Below are 26,936 nucleotides of genomic sequence, written 5' to 3'. Positions count from 1 at the left end.
TCAGACATTGCACAGCATAAATTGCAATGCACGCAGCTACCAACATTTTAAAACTTTTCTTTGTACGTGTTATGTGATCTGCTATGGATCTCATTGGTTTGTTGAGGCATTTGCTTGCGAGTATTTGTATTTTAAAAACTCTTACGTGCTGGTTACCTCTTCCCTCCCCATGTCTGCTCCTTATTATGCAAGATGAAGGTTATTATTATGAGGTTGCTGCCAGCTTCTGTGGCCAGGCTACTAGTGCCACACCAAGGACATTTTTGGTCATGGCACTTCAGTTATAGAATTCCCTCTTTAATGGCAATCCATATCCCTGACTCCTTTCAAAAAGCTTTTAGAATGTTCTTATTTTATAGCATCTTTGTGTCCTAAGCTACTGGGATGGTGACTGTGCTGTCTTTGGCTGATGATGTGTTTTGTTGGACTTTACTGTTTATAATGCTCATTCTTTTTAAAATTTATTTTGCCATTTCAGCTGCCTTGGGTTTCTTTTTATGCAAGGATTGCTTCTTCTTCTTTATTCATTCATTCATTTAGAAGTACCAGGGTGGAGTTCTTAATTGCTGTTTTGTCATACGGTCAGGGCTTTCAAGGTGCGAACAAGTGTTTTTGAATCTGGTAGAGAGATGTGTAAAGTTCACGTGCAGCTGAGTCAGGCCCTTGTCTCTGCTAACCCAGGTCTGCCTGCTGTGATGGCTTTCAAATATCTGCCCAAAGTTGTTTCATAGCCTTGCTGCCTGGGATTCTTTGTCTGGAAATAACTGGGATTGAACTAACCTGGGACGCAGAGCACAGGAGCAGCACGTTCTGCTTCATGCTTGAGGTAAAACGGGATTGCTGTTCCACACTGCAAAGCCTCCCTTACCTGCATTGCGCAGTGTCACTCGCGAAGTGCTGACAGTGGCACCGGCTTGCGGCAAAATCTTATGAGGGGCCCAGCCCTGGCAAACATGTGTTCTGCAACCTAGCTGTGGCCACAGTTGCATTGGTAGATCAGATGTGTCCTACAGAAAATGCTGCAGAAGTTCTACTACTACTGTATCCATGTCAAAGCAATGCTTTCTAATGGGAATGAAAGCTTTTCCAGAGTGGGCCCCTCCTGCTGTTTTTTTATTGTTTCCTGGGCGCCCTTTGGAAATCAAAAGACAGTTCGAGTTGTGGGAGAGAAAATGGTTTCACCTTTTCTTCCTTGTCTTGAAGACCTTGAGCAGTGCTGGATTTACGTATAAGCTAAACAAGCTATAGCTTAGGGCTAAAAGAAAGGAAAAAACTGGATGTATATTTCCAACATATAAGGTAAAAAACAAATAAAATAAAACCTACATACAGCAACAGTGTTTTGTGTTGTGTAGGTTCCTATGATGTAAGTAATGGGCCACGCCTGCTAGCCTGCTCCCTAAAATATCACTGGTTTGCTCATTTCTATATATAGGGTGCATACATTCTGCAAGTGCACATGGCTTTAGATACCTATTAGGTCCATAAATTAAAATATAGCATATATTCAACACAAAAAACAGCGACAATTTGTTGTTGACAAAGGACAGCTGGACATATAAAGGGCCCCATTACGTTCAGTAGCTTAGGGCCTCATCAGACCTAAATCCGGCCCTGACCTTGAGCCATACAAAGGAAAGGTATATTGCAATCTAGAAGGCTGTAATAGATCCCACTTTAAATTCCAAACACTCTGTCATGTGGTTGGGGGGCGGGAGCGGGGGGTGGTACAGCATTTCTATAAACTTTTGCTGCATTGCAGATGTTTGATCCAGGAATACAAAGTTTTGTGAGACAGTTAATTAAATCGCTCCACCCAAACTTTGGAGTGGCTAGTACAGTAGAAGCTAGAATAGTTTTGGCAGTTCTTTCCAGGCATGTGCAAAGAGGCTGAGTCACTCTGTGCTTGCCCAGTCACTCTCCAATATAGCATTTCCTCCCTCTTTTGTAAAGCATTTTTCTTGGAGCTGGGATTGAAATTATCCTAGCCATTTATTTTGCTAATAATACCGATTAGTTCCAAACATTCCCACAAAGTGTACTTTGTAAAATATTATTATTATTATTATTATTATTACTACTTTGTAAAACTTATTTGAAACTTGTTTTTAACATATCACATTATATTCATTGTCAAAACAAAATAAAAAAATTCCTTCCAGTAGCACCTTAAAGACCAACTGAGTTAGTTCTAGGTATGAGCTTTCGTGTGCATGCACACTTCTTCAGATACACTGAAGCAGAAGTCACCGGACCTTTCTATATAGTGAGAAGGTGGGGAGGGGTATTACTCAGAAGGGTGGTGGGAATGGGTGATTGGCAGATAGCTGCGATGAGCCTGTTGACGACTCTTAACGACTGCAATAGGTCTAACAGGAAAAAGCAAGGGGTGAGAAGGTGAAAAATGGCTTTGTCATGTATAATGAGATAAGAATCCAATGTCTTTATTCAAACCAGGTCTCTCCATAGTTTTAAGTTTGGTGATAAGTTGCAATTCAGCAGCTTCTCTTTCCAGTCTATTTCTGAAATTCCTTTGTAATAGAACAGCTACTTTGAGATCTTGTATAGAATGTCCTGGGAGATTGAAGTGTTCTCCTACTGGTTTTTCTGTCTTGTGGTTAACTTGTGGTTAACCACAAGACAGAAAAACCAGTAGGAGAACACTTCAATCTCCCAGGACATTCTATACAAGATCTCAAAGTAGCTGTTCTATTACAAAGGAATTTCAGAAATAGACTGGAAAGAGAAGCTGCTGAATTGCAACTTATCACCAAACTTAAAACTATGGAGAGACCTGGTTTGAATAAAGACATTGGATTCTTATCTCATTATACATGACAAAGCCATTTTTCACCTTCTCACCCCTTGCTTTTTCCTGTTAGACCTATTGCAGTCGTTAAGAGTCGTCAACAGGCTCATCGCAGCTATCTGCCAATCACCCATTCCCACCACCCTTCTGAGTAATACCCCTCCCCACCTTCTCACTATATAGAAAGGTCCGGTGACTTCTGCTTCAGTGTATCTGAAGAAGTGTGCATGCACACGAAAGCTCATACCTAGAACTAACTCAGTTGGTCTTTAAGGTGCTACTGGAAGGAATTTTTTTATTTTGTTTTGACCATGGCAGACCAACACGGCTACCTATCTGTAACTATATTCATTGTCGTGTATCTGTAGTTCTTATGGAAAGCAGTCATGAGTGTAATTATTCCATGCATCTTGATTTTTACTTAGATCTGGTTTGCATAAAGTCATTTGTACAAGTTAGAAAAACCAAATGCCATTGTTTCAGAAAGGTTGGGCAGCCTAGCACCTTCAGTTCAGTTTTGAGGATGTCTAATTTGCAAAATAGAACTTGTCTGGTGCATTTTAATGGCATTGAGCTTCAGTAGACTAAATATGTGCTACTGACATCTAGTGGGTAAATTAGAAAATAACATGAGGGAAATTTAAAAAACTGCAAGGTGGGGGTGGGGGAATCAGGTCCGGTGACTTCTGTTTCAGTGTATCTGAAGAAGTGTGCATGCACACGAAAGCTCATACCTAGAACTAACTCAGTTGGTCTTTAAGGTGCTACTGGAAGGATTTTTTTTATTTTGTTTTGACCATGGCAGACCAACACGGCTACCTATCTGTAAAAGGAAACATTATACAGGACCTGTGTGTTACCATTTCTTACTGGACTTTTCAGTTGTAGCAACTCTGCAATGAATCTGGACAGTGAATGGTGAGGGGAAGGGGCTCCTTAATCCTTTTCCTTCTTTCTAGCCATTTTTCTACTAAAAAAATCACATTCCCTACTGAAAAATTTACAAACCGTTTGTCTCTTCATGCTACCTTCCATGTAGCTTTTAAAGCCTTTTATTTGAAGGGGTCTTCACAATATCTGGAGGCGCATTAGTAGAGGAGTCCCCAACTTTGTTGAGCCCAGAAGGCATTTAGAAAGCTTAAAAACTGTGCTATGAGCATCATGGGTTTCAGAGAAGAAAAACTGGTGATGCTCAGAACCTGCCCCTCTCCAAAAAATAAAAAAATAAAAACAGGCAGCAAATAAAAACCAATAAAATGCATACCAAAGGGGGGGAGAACCCTGCGCCAAACACACAACTAACCAAATCACCACCACCACCTCAAAATAAGGAGGGTCAGGGGGGCTTGGTAGGTGATTGGCAACACATTGAGCACCCCAGCATTAGGTCTTCATTTCCCCCCGGAACCTTCTGTTATATTAAATGCAATAAAGAGTTTGAATGTTGAGAGAGTGAATCACTTCTCCCTGTTCTCTCTTTCCAGACCACTCAGCCGTTTTGTAATTTCATTCTTCCCCACCAGATGTAGACGTATTTTAAGGCACTTTCCAAAAGCTGACACATCTGCTTCCTGGGTTTTTTAGCTACCAGATTTCCAGAAACGTTTCATCAGCCCAAGTCGACATCCATCCACACGTGATAATATCAATACCACTTGTTGAGGAACACAAGCAAATAGCAAAGAGAACCTGTACAAATGACGCTGACACAAAACCTCACACACACATTAAGTAAAATAGAAACATCGCCACCCAACCCACCCCCATCCACCTTGGCCCCCTCCACCTCTCCCCCCTTTCCCCCCCAATGTAACACTAATGTCTCAACAAATAAAACGGACCTGTAGAATATGTAACTTGAAAAAAGAGACATTGCATCTACTTTTGTAAACCAAGAAACCAATAATAAGAATAAGAATACCACTTGTTGAGTCTCCCTAGCAAGTGGATTCCAGAGGGCGTGGTGGGAAGTGAAAATGTCTTTTCATTTAATTGTTGGAAGAGTTGATTATTTGGTCTGCTGCATGGGCTGCCCCCAGTTTCAACACAAAGCTCCCTAAAACAAAGCAAAAAACATACAAAACACCTATACCCACCAAAACTAATGAAACACAGACCAAAAAGCAGGAACCCCCTCCCAAATTTCTAGTGTTTGTCTTCTGTTCCACTGGAGTTTTCTAGATTTTCAGCCCTCCGTCAAGCTATGCCACACCCTGTGTCCCTTCTCCTTCGGTACATTTCATTTACTAGTTGATTTGCGGTAATAAACAGCGATAGCATATTAGTTGGCTAGCTCTGCAAAGCCCTTGCTATGGCTTGAACAGGCTGCAATTTCAACTTACAATAGGGCACTCCCAGAACCTAAATTGAAGGCCGTGACTCAGGCCTTGAACGTGCAAAATTATCTGGGAAAAGTGCTGAATTTGTGTGAAGTGTCTTCCAGCTGAAAAATTCTGGTTAGTACCCCAATTTATGTGATGAAGAGGAATCACGTCCAGGCCAGAGAGTGATTTCAAGCCTGACTTGAGCCATTGACACCTCTCATTTTACAGTGTCACTGATCTGAAGATAAAAGTGAAGAAAGAGATGAGGGAGGGAAGCATGAGGGCACAGAAAAGAAGATGTGATGGTTGGAGGGAGACACAGAATTGAAAGGATGCTGAAAGCATTAGGGGTATGTGAAAGTGTGAGCTGGAGAAGAAAGGATGAAGGCAGCCACTCATTTCTCTAATTATTGCCTGACCAGCTTTATGTGTTTGCAAATATGTGCACGCACACACACACACACATACACACTTTGCCATGATGCTATCCCACATGGTATATGTGAAAGTATGACAGCTACATAAGCAAGACTGGTCCTGTGCATCTTTCACATAGTCCCAGAATATTCTGCAAGCAAAACCTCTTAAGCAGGATGAACCTAGAAAGATGGAAAACTGGCAGGGAAGGGACCACGTACCAAGAAAAGCAGTCCTTGAGAGCACTTGTGTCTTTGTCACCTAGCATCACTGAGAGAAAGTTGAGATGAAATAGATTGCCTTTTTACACTCATAAGCATCTTCTACCATTATCAATAATATTAGAAGCATCATCACTAAGTTGTGCCCAGATGCAGGAGAAAACAAGCTTGCTCCATCTTCCATGTGACAGCCGTTTAATATCTGAACATGGCTATCATATCTCCTCTCAGATGCTTCTTTTCCAGGCTAACCATACCCAGCTCCCTCAACTGTTTATCTTGACGCTTGGTTTCCAGACCCTTGATCACCTTGATTGCCTTTCTCTGCACACATTTATAGCTTGTCAATGTCCTTCTTAAATTGTGATGTCAAAAATTGGACAGAGTACTCCAGTAGTGGTCTGACTAAGGCAGAATAGAGCGGGACTATTATTTCTCTTGATTGGGACACTGTACTTTTGTTGATGCCGCCTAGAATAGCATTAGCTGTTTTGCTGCTGCATCACACTGTTGGCTCATGTTAAGCTTGTGGTCCACCAAGACCCCTAGATCCTTTTCACATGTACTACTGCCCAATCCAGATGTCCCCTGACTTATATCTGTGCAGCTGGTTCTTCCTGCATAAGTGCAGAACCTTCCATTTGTCCCTATTGAAATTTATTTTGTTTATTTGGGCCCAGTTCTCCAATCTGTTAAGATCATTTTGAATCTCAATTCTATCTTTTACAGCACTGACTACCCCTCCTAGCTGGGTGTCATTTGCAAATTTGATGAGCATCCCCTCAATTCCTTCATCCAAGTCATTTATAAAGATATTGAACAACAACAGGCTCAGGACAGAACGCTGTGGCACCCAACTTGTCACTTTTTCCAGGATGATAAGGAATTATTAGAGAACACTATAATTTCAAGGTCTCCTTTCAGAATTATTGTAGCCAGTCCAGAGCTGTACATGGGTTTGTTAGGTTTATAAAATAGCATCCTTCTTTCTTTTTAACTACATTGATCTAATATCTTTGTGTGATGACCAGTCACCAAGTCTGTAGAAAACTCTGTACAGTCCAGGAGTGTAGCGTGGGGGGTGCATGGCTCCAGGCGCATGATTTTGAGCGGCTGCCGGCTGCCGGGGGTCTCTGGGCCTGGCCTAGCTATTGTGCCCCTGGCCCCCTCGCTGAAGGGCTGCCTGGCCAGTGATGTAGGGATGCACCTGCCAAGGGCCACGTCGGCTAACCAGGCTCCCCCCTGCACACCCTCCATGCTCCTTGCCCGCCTGGCAGCAGCAGCAACTATTTGACTGTGCCAATAAAAGGATGCAACGCCACTGGTACAGTCTGCTATTAATTTGATTGTCCTGCATAACATGTTTGTCAACTGCTAATATTTGAAAACCGCTAACAGTTTCCTAGTTTGCTGAAGATACTACATAAGAAGGAAGTGTCATGGTTATTTAGTGTACAAAGATACAGTACATCCATTGTGTCTTTTAATCAAATATGTGCTATGCGTCATAATTTGGATGAAGAAGATACTTTTGCTATGTGACACAGTTTGACTGAGAGATCTGATGCAGAGTTCCTTGTCTTATGCCTTGTTGTAAACCACTTTAAAAAGGGTACAGAGAGTCCGAAAAGAAAGTCTGTACCACTTTTAACCTACCCAGTTGAACAAAACCATGTATTCTGCCCTGCAGTCTCAGACAGGCAGCAGAAGCCATTGGCATTGGTTGCTGATGGGTCCCTGTTCATGGTAGTTGGGTTGTATTTGGTGTGATTATTCCAAGTTGTATGATCTGTCATACAGGCAGGTGTCCTCTGGTGTTCCTCCTCATGCATTGGTGCCTTTCGTGACAGGTTCCTTGCCTTGGTGTCCACCAGAGTGCTTCAGTTTATGCTAGGTGGCTGTGAGCCACCTGCCATATTAGTTCCTAAAAATGGCTTTGATGCAGCATTGCTTCAAGCAGTTCTGGATAATTTAACTATTATCGAATGATCTCAACCGTTTATATACTGCATAACACCATAGCCTGTACAGTAAGGTGACGAAAGATATAGAAAAGATAAAACCATTTAAAATTAACCGTAAAACTTACTTAAAATGCGTGATGAAATAATAAAAAGGATTTTACCAGGTGCTGGAAGTTCAAAAGGGAGGAGGGAGCTTTTCTGATCTCAGCTAAGAAGAAGTTTCATAGAATTGAGTACACATTTCTGTGCATATGAGCTGTGTGTATGAGCCACGGGGGGATGCCAATGATGATGTCTCCAAAGGCCTCGGGGATTGGGCAGGAATATAAGGAATCGGGCAGTCCTTAAGGTTTACTTGACCCAAGTTGACAAGGGTCTTGTAAATCAGTGCAAGAGCCTTAAACTTGGCCCAGCAGCATTTGGGCAACTATCGCAAATGGTGGGCATCTCCTACAGCGTGAGGGCCCGAGGGCCAGCATTGAATGTAGGCCTTTTTGAGGGCACTCTGGCAGCTGCCAAGAATGTCAGTTGGCCCTGCTTATCATAACGTCTTCTATCCTGTGCTAATAGAAGCTTGTGGTTCATAGGAGTGTGACTTCCATAGCCCTTTGGTTGCTTTGGAGATGAGAGAAAAACCGTTCTTCTTTTCAGTCTTCCTTTTAAAACAAAGTTAGGAGCTTAGTTGATGAATGGTCAGTTAAATAAAATGTATGTTTTATATGAGAATTGCTAGTAACTCCAGTTAAGTGAAAATAAAGATGTTTTGGTTGAGTGAGGCTACCCTACATTTTTACCTGTGCTTTTACCTCTTTAGCTGACTTGGTATCTTTCACGGCAAAGCCAGGTGGGTAAAATGTGACACCAATGTCCTTGTCTGTCATCTCTGTGCTTTATGTGTCCCATAAAGGCAGTGTCTACCCCCGTATAAGGTCTATTTCCGTGAATTGTATGAGGGAACATTCAAGACCTATTAGAAATATTCGTTGGGAAGTTTAAGAAGCAATATAGAAGCGCTGTATATTTTCATATATATGTAATATAAGAAAAATTCATAGCAGGAGGAGTAAATAAACTCCAGTGCCTCTTGGCCACAACCAGCACTTCATCAGAATAACTTTGTGTGCTGTACTTTGATCAATAGTGACATTTATAGCCCACTGACTTTCATCTATTAATACTATTTTTCTGCAGGTTATGCTTAGATTTCACATTGTGGAAGTGCCACAATAGGTTGATGCCATGTATTTATTCCTGCAGAGAATGATAGGGGACATGTATAGCAGGAGGGAGGTATGGAAAACTGGAAGCAACTTTTCCCAGGAGGGCATCACTGATACTGTACAGCTATCTTGTTTAATCAAGAAAATTCTCAAATGAAGTCTGGTATCAAATAAGGAGAGTGGGTTGAACATCCTGAAATGTTTTCTCCATAAACTTCACCCCTGCCTTAGGGCATTGGTGGGGAACCTATAGCCCTCTAGATGTTGTTGAACTCCCACGTCCCATCAGGACCAGTGGTTAGGGATGATGGAACTAGTACAGCAACATCTGGAAGTCCACAACTTTCCTACTCCTGTGTTATGGGGTAATAGGCTATGTATTTGCATGCAGAAAAGTTATTTGGGTTTTGCCATTATTTCACCTGCTTCTTTGCCATCCGATGTTGGTGCAGTAAAGCATTCTGTGTTACTTGTTGGTTGTTTCTCTGCTGTGTTACATTAGGTATCTGTTTTATGTCTTTAAGACACCAGTAAGAGAAGTGTTTTAAACATTAATTTGAAGCTGTGTTTCTCGAAATACATCCCAGTTTAAATGTGATGCTGTCAAAAAATCCATTTTTTTTACTTCCATCTTACAGTTGTCATTGTAACTGCTATGTTCTTATGCATGCAGTTTTTTCTGTTATGACAAAACAAATTCCTTCCAGTAGCACCTTAAAGACCAAGTAGCACCTTCAGATACCTGAAGAAGTGTGCATGCACACGAAAGCTCATACCAAGAACTGACTTAGTTGGTCTTTAAGGTGCTACTGGAAGGAATTTGTTTTGTTTTGACTATGGCAGACCAACACGGCTACCTATCTGTAACTTTTCTGTTATGCTTTATGGTTCAATCAGCCTTGTCTTGCTGCTTCCCCATTTGTTTTTCCTAAGCTTTATTCAATATGAATTAAATGCTGGCTGACTCAAATTTGGTTTTGACTATCATCCTGAAGTTATTATTGTGGTCACTTCTATTGAACTGCAATCTTGAAAATGTATCTAGTTAGAGATAAGGCACCTTCCCGGCCCCCGGCCCAAATGAAATGTCACATGACATCCCTGCCTCCTAAATTTTTAATTCTGAATTGTGGGAGTGATGCCTGGCTTCTCTGGGCCCCTTTGATTCAAGTCTGTGCCAGAAAGTGTATGAAATATATTGAAAAAACAGCCGATTTGATATAGTGATGCAACCTTCGTCTTTAACTTCACCCAGGCACCATGACATTAAATTGATGCAAGTACCTTCCAAGAACAAATTCCAACAAGAGGGTGTCAGAAACTGTTTTGTCCTCAAGGGAGGAAGCCAACCTGCCTGTTACATCAATATACAAATAAATAAGCTTATGCTACTAATAGAAGATAATTGACCAAACTGTGGGAGGCAGTGGATGACAGGCGTGCCTGGTGTGCTCTGGTCCATGGGGTCACGAAGAGTCGGACATGACTAAACAACAACAACAAAATTTGTTTAGATATCTGCAGAATTGTGAATCATTCATATTTCCCCCCTCATTGTATACCACTTTGAGATATTTTCTGGAATATGGTGCAATATATAGACATTCTAAATAAGAATGGAAGGACTATACCTTTATTCACCCACTATGTTGGATTTTGACTATTTAAATCAGTGGACATATAAGATTCCAAATAAAAAAGTACATCAACGAAGTTAAATAGCTAGGCATGGTCCCATAGTTCACAAAATGCTACCACTGGCAGAAGGGCAGAGAGGTGGTTTCCCTCCATTCCTATCACACACCCGAAAAATCTGCACTGCAGGGGTGTGGTAAGACCTCTGGAGCAGCATATGAGATGATGAAGAGTAGGACTACAGGCAGGGCCGCCTTAAGTATATCCGCCGCTGTGGTGCAAAGATCCCTCCAGCGCAGCCCCCCACCCCACCCCCACCCCGTTTCCCAGAGTTGCCGACCTTTTATATGGCGCTGCCGGCAGCTTTGTGGGGCTGGAGGAGGCGGGCAGCGGCTGGAGGGTGGCTCCTCCGGTGGGGAAGAGGCAGAGCCTCTGGGCACAGCGCTGCTTCATCAAGGCAGGCGAGGGCGGTGAGCTGGTGCTGGGAAGCGCTGTACCCAGCCTCCGCTTCTTCCCTGGCACCCTACAGAACTTGGCGCCCTGGCACCCCACGCTACTTGCCTCTATGGGCAAGATGCCCCTGACTACAGGAACTGACAAAAAATTGTATTCTAGCACCCCCTGTTAGATCATAGACCCTTCTATTTACGGAAGGGCAACTCGAACACCTAGTATTTTAAAAATATTAAAAATATCACTTTGCTAGGGAAGAAAGTATTCATTTATGTTTATATCCTAGGTGCAGCTGGTTGTGCTTTAAAAAGAAAAGGAAAGAAGAGAAAACTAACAGAGCCCTTCCCACATGGGTGGAGGCCACATGTAGGAAAAAGGTGATTGTCGATCAAAGGGATGTTAACTAGTCATCCTTTGTCACATTGTGTACAGACTTGGGCTAGGTAGAATACACCTTTCTTAAATAAAGCATTTTAAAGTAAATTGTGTCCTTTTGATGTGAGGTGTTCAAGTCTTAAAATAGCATAGGAGGAAACCATAACATTTTAGCTGCACTTTATGGAACTAGCATAGCAAGAAGTAACTTTCAGATTTATTTTATTGAGGGCTTAACTTCTTTTAATCTTTTTAAAGGGAAAGCTACAACCTCTGAGCCTTTTCTTATGCGAAAATCTCAGGTGGTTGGTTGTCTTTCTCTAGTTCTGTCGTAACCTTTTTGACATAGGGTGACTGTAGCTTTTACACAGAAGCCAAAATGTGAACACACTATGTAATTTATGTTGTGGTGTTAATGATCCTTGTTTTGTTTTTAACACTTTCCCCTAATAGTTAAAGTGTATCACTCAGTGCATGGGGCAGGTGGCACTGTGGGTTAAACCACTGAGCCTAGGGCTTGCCGATCAGAAGGTCGGCAGTTTGAATCCCCGTGATGGGGTGAGCTCCCGTTGCCTGGTCCCTGCTCCTGCCAACCTATCAGTTCGAAAGCACGAAGTGCAAATAGATAAATAGGTACCGCTCTGGCGGGAAGGTAAAGGGCGTTTCCGTGTGCTGCTCTGGTTTGCCAGAAGTGGCTTAGTCATACTGGCCACATGACCCGGAAGCTGTACGCCGGCTCCCTTGGCCAATAAAGCGAGATGAGCGCTGCAACCCCAGTCATCCGGGACTGGACCTAATGGTCAGGTGTCCCTTTACCTTTTATCACCCAGTGCTGTCACTTTTGTGAGCTTTCCACTATGACCTAAAGTTAACCTTCCTAGGTAGCCATAGCCAATGTAGATTCCATCCCTTTCCTAGAAAGCAGAATTAGCTATACATTTTACTTCTTGAGCCAAACGCTGCTTTAAGCAAGCTGTTCTCAGGACAGTTTCTTTCTGCCTTCCTTGAAACGAGAAAGTGAAATACTCATATACAGTCTCCATAAACATGGAATAAATGTATATCCTGGTAGATTAGACTAGCAACAGTAAATGATACAGCAACCTTCTTTCTGTTTTTGATATCACTTTGCTGTCTTCCTTTATTACTCTCAACACCACAAACAATTTCTTCAGTGATTATTTGTTCAACCACTCTAGTCTTATTTGTTCCGTCTATTTCACATAAAACATCTGTCTGATCCCATCCCTCCTATTTTGTTTGCTGATGGAATGTCTGTGGCTTGTGAATGCAAATTCTACTTAGCAAGGATAATTGGCATTTAATAAATGTTAAAACACCTTTCCTGTATCACCTATTCCATTTTCAAGACTGTAAGAGAAGGATGGGGGACTGGGTCTACCTTGTCCAGAGCCAGAACTCCCCAAACCCTCACAGGCCACTTTGACAGATGGGGTGGATTGTCCACCTGCCTATCATCTAACATCACCATGACAGCAGATGCCCACATAGTTTGATTTCAAGCCATGTGGACAAAGGAAGCAAGGTTTTCAGCAGCCTTCAATCAGCTGATCAGCTGCAAAGCTTTGACCGGCCTGAGACTCACTGCCTGTGCCTAGGCACTCCTTGCAACTGTTTGGTGGGGCCAGGAGGCAAGTGGACATAGAGGGTGGACCAGCAGGCTCTATATTCAGGAGTATATATACACCTGAATCGGCACCACTCCCTCTCCCTCTCATCTCTCCTCATTATTAAACTCCATCGCACTCCTATAAGAGTACCATTCACCAAGTCACATTACTGGGCAAGCGTATCCACTTTTGGTTTATTTCATTGTATTAAAAACCATAAATTAAAATATTTTAAATTCAAGAATACAAAGTAAAAAGTTAGATACGTTAAAATGCTGTCATAAACAGTGACATTCATAGGCTTAATAGGCCTTGGTCTTCAGGATGCTCAAACTAACACAATGCCATAACTACACTGTAACTACACCAAAGGCTCTGTCTTGCAGGCCCATGTTAGATAGAGTACTAGGGCCAGGGCCTTTTCAGTACTGACCCCAACTTGGTGGAACGCTCTGTAACAAGAGACTAGGGCCCTGCGGGACTTGACATATTTCTGCAGGGTCTGCAAGACAGAGCCTTTGGTTTGGACTCAGTCTGACTCTTATGTTTCCCTCCCCTTATGTTTTTGATTTATGAGCTACTATTAAAATGAGGCTACATTTTAAATTGTATTTTAACCCGTATTTTAATTGTTTGTTTGTTTGTTTGTTTGTTTTTCCCCTATCATGTTTTATTGTAATTTTATTGGTGTTAGCTGCCCTGAGCCTGGCTCTGGCCGGGGAGGGCGGGGTATAAATAAAATTTTATTATTATTATTATTAGAAGCAGTGCTCACATTGGAATTCAGTAACTTTTGTGCCATTGATCTGACTAGTGATTTCATTTATTTTACTTTTAGAGTACCATGCTGCTATTTTGCACTTAAAGAAGGAGCACAAAAATGAAGTTGAAAAACTGAAGGTAAATATTTCTTCTCGTTCAAACCTATTTTTAAAAAAGAGATCCCCCCCTTTTAGAAATGTTGTATAACTTGCTAATTATTCTGATAGAGCCCTTCCTTACAGGCGTAGGAGCCCCAGTGTGTACACAGAGCTGCTCCCTGCAAGAGGTGCCAGTGAAGGATGCAGATCCATGGTCTCGTTCTTCTACCCGTGTGAATCTGCTCACTCCAATGAAATGATTGTAGCAGTCTATATACCCAAGAATTAGGAAGAATATGATTATGCATTCAATATATTCTCTTTGAATGGCTTTCAGTTGACTAGCAGTTCAGCTCATCTTAGCCTGGAGATAGTTGAGTTTGAGGGTTTTTTTCTTCTTCAGAGACTACAAATTGGTGCAAAAGAATCTGTTAAACCGATCTTGTTAGGCCCAAGAAATTGTTGAATTCAAACATCAGAGCAGCCCTGATGAATTAAAATGGATGAGCGATGATGTGCACACTTACCCAGCTAATATCTGTAGTCAAACTTGTTTGTGTAGTGCTTCAAAAATTTGCGGACTTGTTTGATCAGAGAAGACAATAGGACAAAAGAAGCTATTGTGCATAACATCTCATCTTTATCTTGTAACCTATGATCCCAAGCACATTTTCATGGGAGTAAGTTCTGTTAAAACAGTGGGACGTACTTCCATGTGTTTATATCCAGTATATCAGGATACATGTTAGAACATCAGTTATTTGCACATTTTCCCCATCGTGATTGTAGTTACGTGCTTCAACCATATTGTGCAGGAAGAGACAGTATCTGTGTACATTTGTTTCATGCCTGGTACATATCTTTACGTCCTGCAGTATACCACAGGATCAGTGCTAGGTCTTCTACTTCTTTGAAGGAGTTGGCATTATGCTTCTCAATTTTTCATATGGCACAAAATTGGAAAGCCCAACTCTTTCATTCCCTGGGACCAATAAGGCAAGTCCACATATAAACAATTCTTGTAGAAATGCATTTTCTGCATTCCCCACCAGAGGTCAGTTAAGTATTTCTCTCTCTCTCTCTCTCTCTCTCTCTCTCTCTCTCTCTCTCTCTCTCTCCTATGCTTCTTCAAACTTGCTTTTATTTGAGTATGTATAGTACTTATATTAAAACAAAAGCAATAGTGCATCTTGTACATGCAGTTTAAAGAGCAGTTGCCTTGTCCTATTTCCAGGTCCATTGCCAAAAAATTTGTATTTAAGGTACCAAAGTGGGGGGATGGAATGAATGTGGAACATCCAGAACCTAAATAAAGATGGTCTAAAGCTGCAGTCCTAACCCGAGGTATCGGAGAGTAAGCCCCATTGAATTCAATACAATGGACTTTTGAGTTGCCCTAGAATTGTGCTGTGTTGTGTTTACACTTATTTCATTGTATTAAATATTCATAAAAACAAACAAGATTTCTGAAAAGAGGATCTGGCCTGGGTCAGTTATCTCCTTGCCTTTCTAATTTGCTGGCCAGTAAACCGGAAGGTTTACTGCTTTACAGTTAACAGTTTTTAATGAAAGCAGAAAATTCAGGGAAGAGGCCTAGAATACCCCCAAGGGAGCCAGGATTCCACAGGCTCCCCTGTGGCCATAGGCTAGCTTGAATTTTTAATAGGCCTCTGTTCTGATTGCTGTCATCCTATGGAGTTGAACAGAAAGCAGTTCTAATTTGTTGCTGCTGCCTAAATTAGAAATGGTTCTGGTCTATCCTCAGTGGAATCCAGGTTAGCCAGTGAGACAAAAGTTTAAAATCCAAAGCAAAATATTCAGTTACCAGTCTACAGAACGGCAGGTGAGAATCAACAGCACCTGCTAAAAACCTTTTTGCATAGACAAGCCTGCCCAGATGCTAAAATGCTGAGGTAATTTTATCTGTTTTAGTGATTTTTTTCTTGATTTTCTCGTGTGTGTTTTTTTTGTAAACTGCTTGGACGTGGTGGTTGGTTGTTATTTATTTATTTTTTTACAGTCAAGGGGTATATAAATTTTATGAAATAAACAAAATAATGGCTGGGGTCCAGACTTGGTTCCTGCTGGCAGCAGTATCCCCTGAGTGGCGTTCTGCTTGTGGGATGCTCCCACTGGTATAAGGTGGGAAGCAACTTTTGCCATTAGTCTCTTACACTCTCTGAAAAACTTCTCTGGGTAGGTGAGGTTCTAAGAACTGGAAATTACTTTTTCCTTGAGGTTTGAATTGTGCTGGATAACATAAAAGTTTCAGGAAACATTAGAGGAAAAAGTAAACGTGTTCTCCTTTCTTCCTTGGAAAAAAAATCGAGAGGTATAGATGCAAATTTTGGAGTGTGGTCTATAAAACCATAGATCAGTAGCAGAGCATCTAATTTGTATCCAGAAGATTCAAGGTTCAATTCCGTTCTAGAACTAGGAATGTCCCCTATCAGAAACCTTGCAGAGCAACTGCCAGTCAGTGTAGACGATACTGAGGTAGATGAACCAATGGTCTGGCTCAGTATAAGGCAGCTTCCTAGCTTTCATAGCTTACTTATATATGGCAGTGCTAGTTGAAGCTGTACAGTCCACCTCTGGGAGAGTTGCCATGACATTCTGTGATAATACTGAAGGAATGCTACGACGTTTATGCTATTTTGCAATCTCCCTTTGGTACAGAGCTTTCTTTTCTTTTTTAAGTGGTTGAGGTTTTAGTATGTTGAGGTGGAGCTGTTGTTTTTTTAAAACCAAACCCAAATAATCTGCAACATATCTTTATTTTGAAGAATGTCCCACCTGAGCAAACATATTCATAGGAGAGGTTATCTCACGTCATTATTGCTAGCTACTCCCAGATTGTTGGCCAGTTAAGTAGAGATGATGTTCGTTTATGCTTGTCAGACACAAACTGCAGACTAAGACATGTTTCTCTCGCAGAAAGATTCTTGTAAAATGCCAAACATTGCAGCTTTCATCTTTTTAAAAAAGAAATTGTTCATACATAGCTTCATACATTGATCTATTCCTGTATACCAGAGACAGGTTCTGTTTTCTGGTATTAGCAGATTTTTTTATTTAACAGAGAGCTAGCACAAGTTAGGTGCTGAGCTAGATTGGGACCATGCTGTAAGGGAAAGAGGGTTTGCCACCAGTATTTCTCAGCCATTGGTCCCCGGCTGTTTTTGGAATGCATTAGTACCTCTTTGCCATTGGAACCAGGGTGAGTGGGACACATTACTGGATTTTTTTGTATTTTGCTATTTATATATAGGACATTGCCCTAATGTGATAATCTCATGGTGAAATCACTGCATTGGATCTTACTGTGTGTAAAAGAAATGAAAGAATTGATTTCAGGAGGTAATTACCATAGTCAGAACAACCACTGCTCATGGCTTCTAGGTGCCGTTGTCACGCAGAATGGGTTATGTACAGGCCAGCTATACACAAAGAACCCTTTGCATAAACAGGAGTGTGGACACAGCCTAGGAATTGGCTTTAGTCCTTGTGATTTCTGTGGAATTTGCTGCCACACAGGTGTGCTTTAATCTTAATGTCAGGGGCACAAGATTTCATGGATATTACAGATTAATAGGTGCAAGAATATACAGAAATAAATGTTTTGTGCATGTGCTAGAGGAAATGTGACATGTTTAGTAGTTCATATTTCTTTGTATTCTCATCTACTGTTTCAAATATTAAAAAGTAATGATGGGATATAGTGAATTATTTCAAGCTTTTTAATTGGGATGCTGTATGGTATCCATTGTCCCTACATCTTTAGTTCTGTTGAAATACCCCAGCTGGTTTGCCTGTTTATATGCCAGGCTAGTTGTGTAATCATGTTTTTGGCAATGGAGATATATATGTGTTATGTATATAACAGCATATAGAACAGAGTTAGAAGCAATTATTGTAAACCCTAACCAAAACAGAATCTGAAACAGACTAAAGTGGCAGTTCTGTTGAAGAGTTTAGGGAGTGAATAGCGATGTCTACATGGGATAATTTGTGCAAATAGAGGGATTCTCCAGGAAGGCAATGATGGGACTACTTCGAAATGTTTTAAAGGTAGCTTACACATGAATGCAGAATTGTTAAATGAGCTTGGGGCACTTTTTGCAGTTTGCTTGCCTTTTTGCAAGTTTGCTTGCCTATTGCCATAAAATGTTTTTTTAAAAAAAAATAAAAAATATGAATGGCATGTGCAGTTACAGTTCAAATCACTAAGCATTCATTTTCATAATTATGGATGCTGTAGTCTAGATTCCTGCATTGCAGGAGGTTGGACTAGATGACCCTCAGGGTCACTTCCAACTCTGCAATTTGATGATTCTATGAGTCTAAGATGCTAAGTCCCATTGAGTTCAGTGAGACTTACTCTCATGTAAGTGGGTATAGGATTGCAGCCTTGGAACTCTTTGGATGTAGAGCATTATAGTTCTCTTAAGTAAGCAAGTTGCTCTTTAAAATGACTTTTTCCATATTTTATAGAAACAAATCCTTTTGACAATCACAATCAAAGCTCTGAAATGCCTCAAGTATTTCCTTTTTGTTTTTTTACTTGAAATTTCTTTCTAAGAGAGCTTCCATTGAGCCCAGCATGTACACTTTGAAGAAAACTTTTGGTTGCTGAAACTTAACTACAGTCCAAAGCTGCAGCTGAGGTCGCCAAGTCAATTTTTTCCTAATGAGCTTTTTTACCTTTTTCAGTATTTCATGTGTTGCTGCTGCTGAAGGTCTTTCAGCTTGTGGTTTGTAATAAATTCCACTCTTACTTGAAAAGTACGAGCCCTCCGCACGTGGTTTCATCCACATGTATACATCATATGAGTCTTGTAATCAGCATACAAATGAAGTCTTGATTCTTTGAACCCTACAGCTGATGAAACTGTTTGCAAAATTACCCCAAAGCATGTACAGCATTTCTGTGAAACGTAATGCTGGTTCCTACAAAGAAGCCATTGCATCAAATCAAATCTTCATCTAGTTAGCTTGCTGCTGTTGTATCCCATGAATTTGCATAGCACAATTAGGAAGATTGTTATTGTTGCTGATTATTGTTGTTGGCAATAGTCACTCTTCTTTTCCTCAATATTTTTTTAGCTTTGTGTGGAAGCATCGCCAGTTGCAGCTCCCACATGCCTTGGTCCTTTGCTCCTGCTTTTGATAATTTTATCTACACCTGTGTAATATCTCTAATCTGGGGATAATAGCTTATGTAACTAATTGTGTGGACTGCAGTCCACAAAAGCTTGTGCTGGTCTTTAAACTTCTACAAGACTATCGTTTTTGATGTAACAGAGTAGACTCATTCAGGTTTTCAGTACTGAACATGTGAAAGGGTGTCTAGAACACATGGACTGTATACTGATATGTGCGCTAGAAGCATGAACATGGTCTAAGTGTGTACAAATGTATGTATCTGGGCTCCCTCCACAGGGAGGGAAATTTCATTGATATGTATGTAGGTCCTTGTTGGCCTGAAATAAATTACACCGCAGTCAGGGAAGTTAGTTGGTGGGAGCATCAGCGCCTGGGTGTGGTCTGTATGTTCGGAATCTCCTTTTATACATTCGATAACACTTTAGTACCAAACATCTGAATACACTATTAACACAGCTACCTATGTGAATTAGTTGTGCTTGTTGCTGAAATACTATTTTTGACCTCCGGCAACTCGTGCAGCATGTGGGCAAACACACAGAAAGAGCTCCCTCTTGTGTTTCTTCCCATCCTCGTCCTGTGCCACTAGGAAGTTGCATCTGCTTAATAGAAATCTTATTCCAGGCCTGTTTGCTTTGGTGCAAATAGGGACTTCGTTTGCATAGCTGCTAGCCACATGGAGGAATTATCTCCATTCCAGTCTTAGTGGAAGAATAAAGAGATAACCCTCCCCTTTCCTTTGCACTGCCTTCACAGTGGCTCCCTATCTCCTGTAATTAGTTAAAGGAAATCAATACATGTTGCTGCCTGCTGTTTGTTAAGTGTGCATCTAGTTTGGCCCTGAGCTTCTGGGAAGAAGTGTAGAAGATTATTGGTAATAGAATAAGAGGGATCAACAATTCTCCTAGGCTGATGCACAGAATCTTTAGTGAGAGTGGAACTGATTCATGGCCCTTTCTTTCTTTCATCTGTTTATATCAATGAGAGAGCTTTTCTGCTTTGTTATTGTTGGAATATTGCTGGATGTTTTATTTCTGGAGAGTTCCTATTCTTAAAGCTGCACAAATGGCATGCCTTAGTCACATTGAACCCTATGAACTAAACTGCAGGTGACAGGGTGTAACAACTAAATATGTTCTTTGCTGATGTTTGTTCAAACTAACAAGGAAAATAATAATAACTTGCTTTTGAAACAAAAAACAAACAAACACAAATTAACTGTGTTTTGGAAATTCCCTAAAGGTATTTAGTATTGATTAAAGAAAAGCCCCTCTTAGCCCCCCCTTTTTTTTCTTCCAATGGTAATTTCATGCTGGTAAGCTGGAGGGGAGGTTTTAGCATCTGCCTGCACCTTTGAGTAATAGGGTATCTGGTTAAAAGAATCTGTGAGGAGTTGCTTCTGTCCTAATGCCCAGGTGAGGGCTAAGGGCACAGCACAGTTTCACTATTTTCCAGGGACATCCCTAGTTTAGAGAAGCTGTCCCGGTTTCAGATTCGATCCCGGAATGTCCCACTTTTCCTTAGGATGCCCCTATTTTCATCGGAGAAATGTTGGAGGGTATGCACTCCTCAAGACAGGCAATCCCACAAGGGGCACTCCTATTTTATGTAATTCATAGTGCCTCTCCACCCCCCACTCCACTGTTGGGGTAACCCAGGGTTTACTTGTGGCAGGTGGGTCGGAAGTCAGTGGTGGTACCCAATGCCTTTGCCAAACTTCTGACATCTGTAATAAAGCTGTGGCTTTATTTGATACCAATACCTTGTGTTATATCTCATTATTCTGCAACAGGGATGCAATTTTATGATGTGCCATCCCATTTTAGATGGCAAGATGTTAAATCTTCTCTTGGGCATATATCAGTTGCTTATTGAAACTGGAAAACATTCACCAGGTCATTAATAATGCCTATTAACGTGACTACACATAGTTATAACACTTTTTAAAAACTTGATCCATAAATCCAGTTTTCCCCAACTTAATAGTTAGAGTCAGTACTTTTCTTCTGGAAAAAAGTGCCAGCACTTACCATGAAGTAGTTATAGTAAGTGCCACACTTTTAATCAGTGCGGGGGGGGGGGGGAGTTGCCAGTACCCGTGAGTACCCCTCAGGAAAAAGGACTGGTTAGAGTAAGAAAGGAACTGTCTTGCCTGCATTGCTGTCCTCTAACAAAGGCAGGAGGCTAGGAGAGCTGTTTCTGTGTGCCCACGCGCTCTCTTGTTTTTGTGTAGGGACTATCCACACAAGGAACCAGCTCCCTATGTTTAGCTGCCATTGGCTCAATTGGAATTAAAAATATGTCGCTGTGCAGCACTTATAAACTCCATGAGAAACTCCACTGATTTTGTGTGTAATCACTGATAATTTTATATCTTATAGCTATTTAAAGTTACATGCACCCACAAGAACTGTAAGGAATCAAGAGCAAAGAAACTAACGATTAAAATAACCCATCTCATGTAATTGCTACAGCCTATAAGGCCACTCAGATATATAGGGAACCATAAACTGTTTGGTACATTCTATTGCTGCAGAGTATTTTTGACGCTTGGAATAAAGTTTCAATACAAATCTCCTTATTATCAAAGTTGAAAGCTAAACTGCTTGCGTGACTACACGTCTGGTATATTTACTTGCCATGGAAGGCATATACTAAACATCTTGATACTATTAGGAACATAGAAGCATAATTGTTTTTATACAATGTATTGGCTCTTCTTCCAGTTCATGTTTGAATAAATGCAAGAACTGTGGTATGCTCCAAGATCTTCAGAAGATTTACATGATTCTCTCAGTTCTTTGATGCTCAGAGGAAATTGTTTCTTAAAACTTAAAACTAGAGTCTCAGGTTCTTGGGCAATCCCTCCCATCCCCTCACTGCAGGAGAGAAAGGAAGGTCTGATCCAGGCTGTGCTGAGTTTATTAGACTGCAGTAACTCCCTCCCTTCTTCTTCACTGGCATTGGTATCAAGAGAGATACTACAGTCAAATAAATGTGGAACAGCCTGGTTTTGGCATTATCTCTCCATGGTTAGAGGCCAAGGTATTGCGGGCTTGCAAGACTTCAATCAGCTGGGATTTTGCCATAGGTAGTAAGGTCTGAACAAACGTCCTGTCTTTGCAAAAAGCACAGAAACAATAGACAGGCAGTTTAAAAAGCACAAAAAACCCTCATAAGAACCAGTAAGAGAAGACTGTAAAATCAACAAGGAGCCTCTTTGTTCCCCATCCATATGTATTTCAGCGTAAATACTATCCAGATATAGAAATGGCTGTAGCGATGTTTTGGAGACTGCCTAATTGCAATCATAATGATAAAGAAAATTCTTGGCTTAGGACCTTCTTTAAATATTACTTCTGTTATCTTCCTTTGCAACTCACACTGTTCGAAATGTGTAAATATTTCTATGGAATATTCACAGGTCCTCTCGTCCAAAACAAGTATTATTAAAAAGGAAACAATGTGATAGAGGGGAAATAGCACAAATCATTAATGAGTGAGTTTTCTGGAATTGATAAAAGTAGGGTGTCTTGTCTTACCTGAGCTGTCTGTTAAGGCAAAGCCACCTTTTGATACAATCCATTGTTTATTTTTTTAAAAAAATCACTACTGCGATGCGTAGTGTCCAATCACAACATATCGTGTTTCTAAGGGGTAGACCAATAAATGGTCTATTATGCTAGAAATTGGGTGTGTCTTTTATTATATTTGTGTTCCTGACCACTTGTTGACCTGAATTGGAATGAAACTGGACCAATTTCAGAGCTGAACCAGGAATGTATGGACTTCATTCCCTGATACTCACTTTTGTTTTCTACATATATGTTTTTGGCTGACAAAACATGGACTTAACATACGCTGAAAAATGGCGTATTCTTCTCTGCCAGCTTTTTAAAATTATGGCTTAATCCACGAGTCTTCTTGCCAGTTCGCCTTTCTTTTCTGGAGTTTTTTATTTTTTTCAGATCACAAAAAAATAGTAATGTGGTTTCACATACGAAAACCTGGATGGAAAGAATAGGAAGGTGGGATCATGGTTGCCTCAGAAGCATGGCAACTCTACAAGTCTGGCATCAGCCACACTAATAAAATCCAATCCAATGCTGTTTTATGACCTTGAATTTATGTGGCTGCTGAAGATCAAAGGGTTTCTGTCCCACTGGACTACAAGGTCTATAGTTCATGGTAAAAAAAAGAAAGAAAACCTCATCAAAAAGAACATTTTAGTTGTGAGGCTTTTCATTTTAATCAGCTACAGCAATAAAAGAGCTGCGAGGTGTCCAAAAACATTCTCCAAGATCAGAGACAATCACCCTCTGGTCCACACCGTGTTCTTATTAGATCCAACCACTCTCATTTGACCACACCATTGAACCTTCTGCTGCTACAACTTGTTTGGCATATCTTTTTATCTTAGGTTTCCCCCCTCCCCACTTCTTAACACAAAACTTGTCAGATCACAGTAAGATTAATGATGCAAGAAGCCTACTCATTAATATTAAGGTGCTACGATTTTCTCAAGATAGAACTTCATTGTAATTGCCTCTCACAGGCAACAGCTGAAATAAAGTGTGCATTCTAGGGTGTTGCTCTCCCTCTACCTCCTGCTAGAGAATCAAGTCTCATTCATTAGAATTAATAGTCGTACATTTGAAAATAGCCACTAATGTCACTGACTTGTGAAGACTTGTTGAAAAGCAGAAGGGTTATCTTGAACCTCAGCATAGCAGAAGACTTGGTGGCATTGCTGTACTTATTTCCCCCTACAGTTCTTCCTTGCCAGGCAGGAGTAACAACCTGCCACAGAAAGAGCTTTTAAAGCCCTCCATCTTGCTTACCAGGCACTGGGATGGTCACTTGAGGGCCTTTGGACACTCTCAGATCCCTTGCACATCCTCCCCAGAGGACCAGTAAGGAAGGTGGCGCCTTGCTTACCAGCCTTTGGGAAGGAGGCACAAGGGTTCTGAGAGCATCCCAGGACCCCTGCACGACCTTCCCGGAGGCCAGTAAGCAAGGTAGAGGACTGCTTACCAGCAGGATTCCATCCATTCACTGGAAGTCGAACGGAGTCTGTTCCGGAAGTCCGTTTGACTTCCAAAACGTTCGGAAACCAAAGTGAGGCTTCTGATTGGCTGCAGGAAGCTCCTGCAGCCAATCAGAAGCTGCAGAAGCCCCGTCGGACATCTGGCTTCCAAAAATAACAGTCACTTCCCGGTTTGCGGTGTTTGGGAGCTGTTCTAAGCTGTTCTAAAACCAATGTATGACTGTAATTTGAAGACTCCCGGTGGAGGATTCGCCCTTCCAACTGCAGCCCCCCAGGTGCTACTTCCCACACTGTACTAGAAGGCTCTCCAGCCCTTCTGGAGCAAAGGGGAAGAAGAAGTTGGAAGAAATCATTTTGCCCGTTCTCCACTGCAAATATTCTGTACTTGGAGTTTTGCTCTCAAGAAGTCCGGATCCAGATCCACTGCTGCGTATGTAATGTTTTAAATCAAGCAGTTCCATATATAATATATATGCTTCCACAACTTTTTCCCCGAATAGTATTTTGGTAACCTTACGCTTTCTGTTAATCTTCCATTGCCACATCTCCTACATGTAATTGCATCTCTCATTCACTCACATGCACATTTGGATTCCATAGACACCTCTTAAACAACACAAATATTTTAGTGTCCTGGGGATTTTTGCATGTGTCATGTCTTGAATTATATTATTCTCAGTCCATGCATTGGGAATAAAACGAAATGCTTGTCCTTGAAGACAATATTAATGCAGCATATGAAACAGATTATGATGGCTGAGGTGTCTCGAGAAAGGAATTTTGATTTTTAAGCAAATTGGCATACAGTATTTTGTTCTTCCAAATATCCTTTCATTGTTAAGCCTCTGATTGTAGTTGCTCAAATTTAAAACAAATGTATTCTTTGTTCAAGGGTTTTTGTTTTTTTCCAAGGCCACCAATTTTGGGGGTATGCACAAGTTGTATTGTTGTTGTTGTTATTTAATGTGAAGTGTGTGACAGCCCAAGTGTGTTATTGCTGTTTCTGGGTAAAGAAAGAAGCAGCTGTGAAAAGAATGAGAATATCATGCAAAAAGCTGAACAGTCTATGAACCTCTTTGTCCCTCCCCTAAATTCGTTCCTTTGCCTGAAAAATATTTGTAGGTAAATATATAAAATTTATTATCAATTCATTACTTCATGTTTCTGGTATTGAGCAGTGAAACCATTTTCTTCATTAGTTTACCTACTTACTTACTTTATATACTGTTTAATGCTAAAACAAGCTTCCAAGCAGTTTACAACGTACAAAAACCATTTGCACATATATGACTACATGCTTCTATAAATAAAACTTCAAAACTGACCCCTGCAAGGTCTAATTCCCTGTATAAAAGGTACTAAGAAGACTCATGTTTGCATATTAGTTTTGGGAGAGTGTGTTTTATTTTCAGTAGTCATGGTATAAGAAAAACAAAATAGAGACTTCTCCCAGGATGTAGATGGGTAAACAGCTTACACAGGCAAGGGGAGGGTCTCTCTACCAATGGTAGACACTAACTTGTCTTTCAGGAAAATAGGCTTGCAGACCTTTCCGCTCCTCAAAATCTTTCCTCAAATGGCTATTGCTAGCACATGTATGTGGACCTCAAACTGTTTACCAAAGAAGCGAGCAAAGGTTAGGGACTGGGAACTGTACTAGAGCTGCAAATGTGCACAAGGATCTCCCAAGACAGGCCAGACTTCGTTGATCTTCTACATCCAGGTACTCAGGGTCATTCCCTGATAACTCCCTTTCAGGGCTGCTCATACTTTGTTTTGATGAAGTCCCCTGCAGATTATTCTTTGTCACTCTCCAGCTTGATTTTAAGTCTCATTTCTGGTGTGTGGTTTAAATGAATAATAAACAATTTCTGTTAATTCCCAGAAACACAGACTGTGACAGAAAAATTCAATAACCAACTTGAATGTCATGATTTTGTGGGGCTTTTTTTCTTTTTTAAAAATAAAATACATTATTTTATTACATTACATTAAAAATGTAAAAATAAAAAAAGACAGGCCAGGCTTGAGACAGTGACAGCAATGATTGTTCTGTCCCTTCCGTACAGCAGTTCTTATGATGATGGCAGCTTCTCCCCAACAGTGCTACCAGATTTCCTACTATTCAACAGCCCCACAGTGGAAGCAGGGGAGACAGCTTCTTCACACCACTGTTAATTATCTTGAATCCCCACCTTGTTAACTCCTAAAATGGAAATAGTCAGTGGCATGAATAACTGGTATAGAAGTAGTTCAAAAGGAAGAAAAGGCAGGGCCAATAGTGTACAATAACTAAGTTACGTACCGAGTTGTAGGCGTATCCTCCATGAATTTGTCTATCAAAGTATGTTTATGTAGTGGTATGTCTCTGAATCCCAGTTGATGGGAATTGTAGGTATGGGGGATGTGTTGTTGTGCTCAGGTCTTGCTTTTGGGCTTCCCATAGGCATCTGGTTGACCACTGTGAGAACAGGATACTGGACTAGATAGGCCACTGGTATGTTGCAGCCAGGGCTCTTCTTAGTTTCTTATGTAGCTTAGCATATACATTTTCCTTCTTACATGTAACTTGTATTGCTTTTCACTGATGTGAGTCAGATAGGGCTGGCCAATATATCGATATATCATCTAAATCTGGTTTGAAGTCCATATCATGATATATCGGTTTCATAATTTTTGACCAGGCCATATATCGCAAATCATGATGTGTGTGTTTTGTTATGCAAAAATCACATTGTGGGCAAAACTGTAAAGCCAGCCAATGATTCTCAATTCCTGCAGCCCCTGTTAACTGCCGGCTCACCTCTCCCCTGC

The 26,936-nt window shown here is 40.9% G+C and overlaps 1 protein-coding gene across 4 annotated transcripts in view; it reads left to right on the top strand.

The window, feature by feature from the left end:
• The window catches only part of FMN1 (formin 1), a 153,431-nt gene that overhangs the window by 55,409 nt on the left and 71,086 nt on the right, over nt 1-26,936 (top strand). For all 4 annotated transcript variants that reach the window (XM_081858606.1, XM_081858604.1, XM_081858605.1 and 1 more), the window contains one exon: nt 13,888-13,949. In XM_081858606.1, coding sequence (XP_081714732.1) covers nt 13,888-13,949 — 62 coding nt within the window. The remainder of the gene's footprint in view (nt 1-13,887; nt 13,950-26,936) is intronic.

The sequence above is a fragment of the Podarcis erhardii genome (assembly GCF_964252035.2).
Source record: "Podarcis erhardii genome assembly, chromosome: 1".
NCBI classification, from domain to species: domain Eukaryota; kingdom Metazoa; phylum Chordata; class Lepidosauria; order Squamata; family Lacertidae; genus Podarcis; species Podarcis erhardii.
This window is presented reverse-complemented; position numbering and strand designations above follow the sequence as displayed.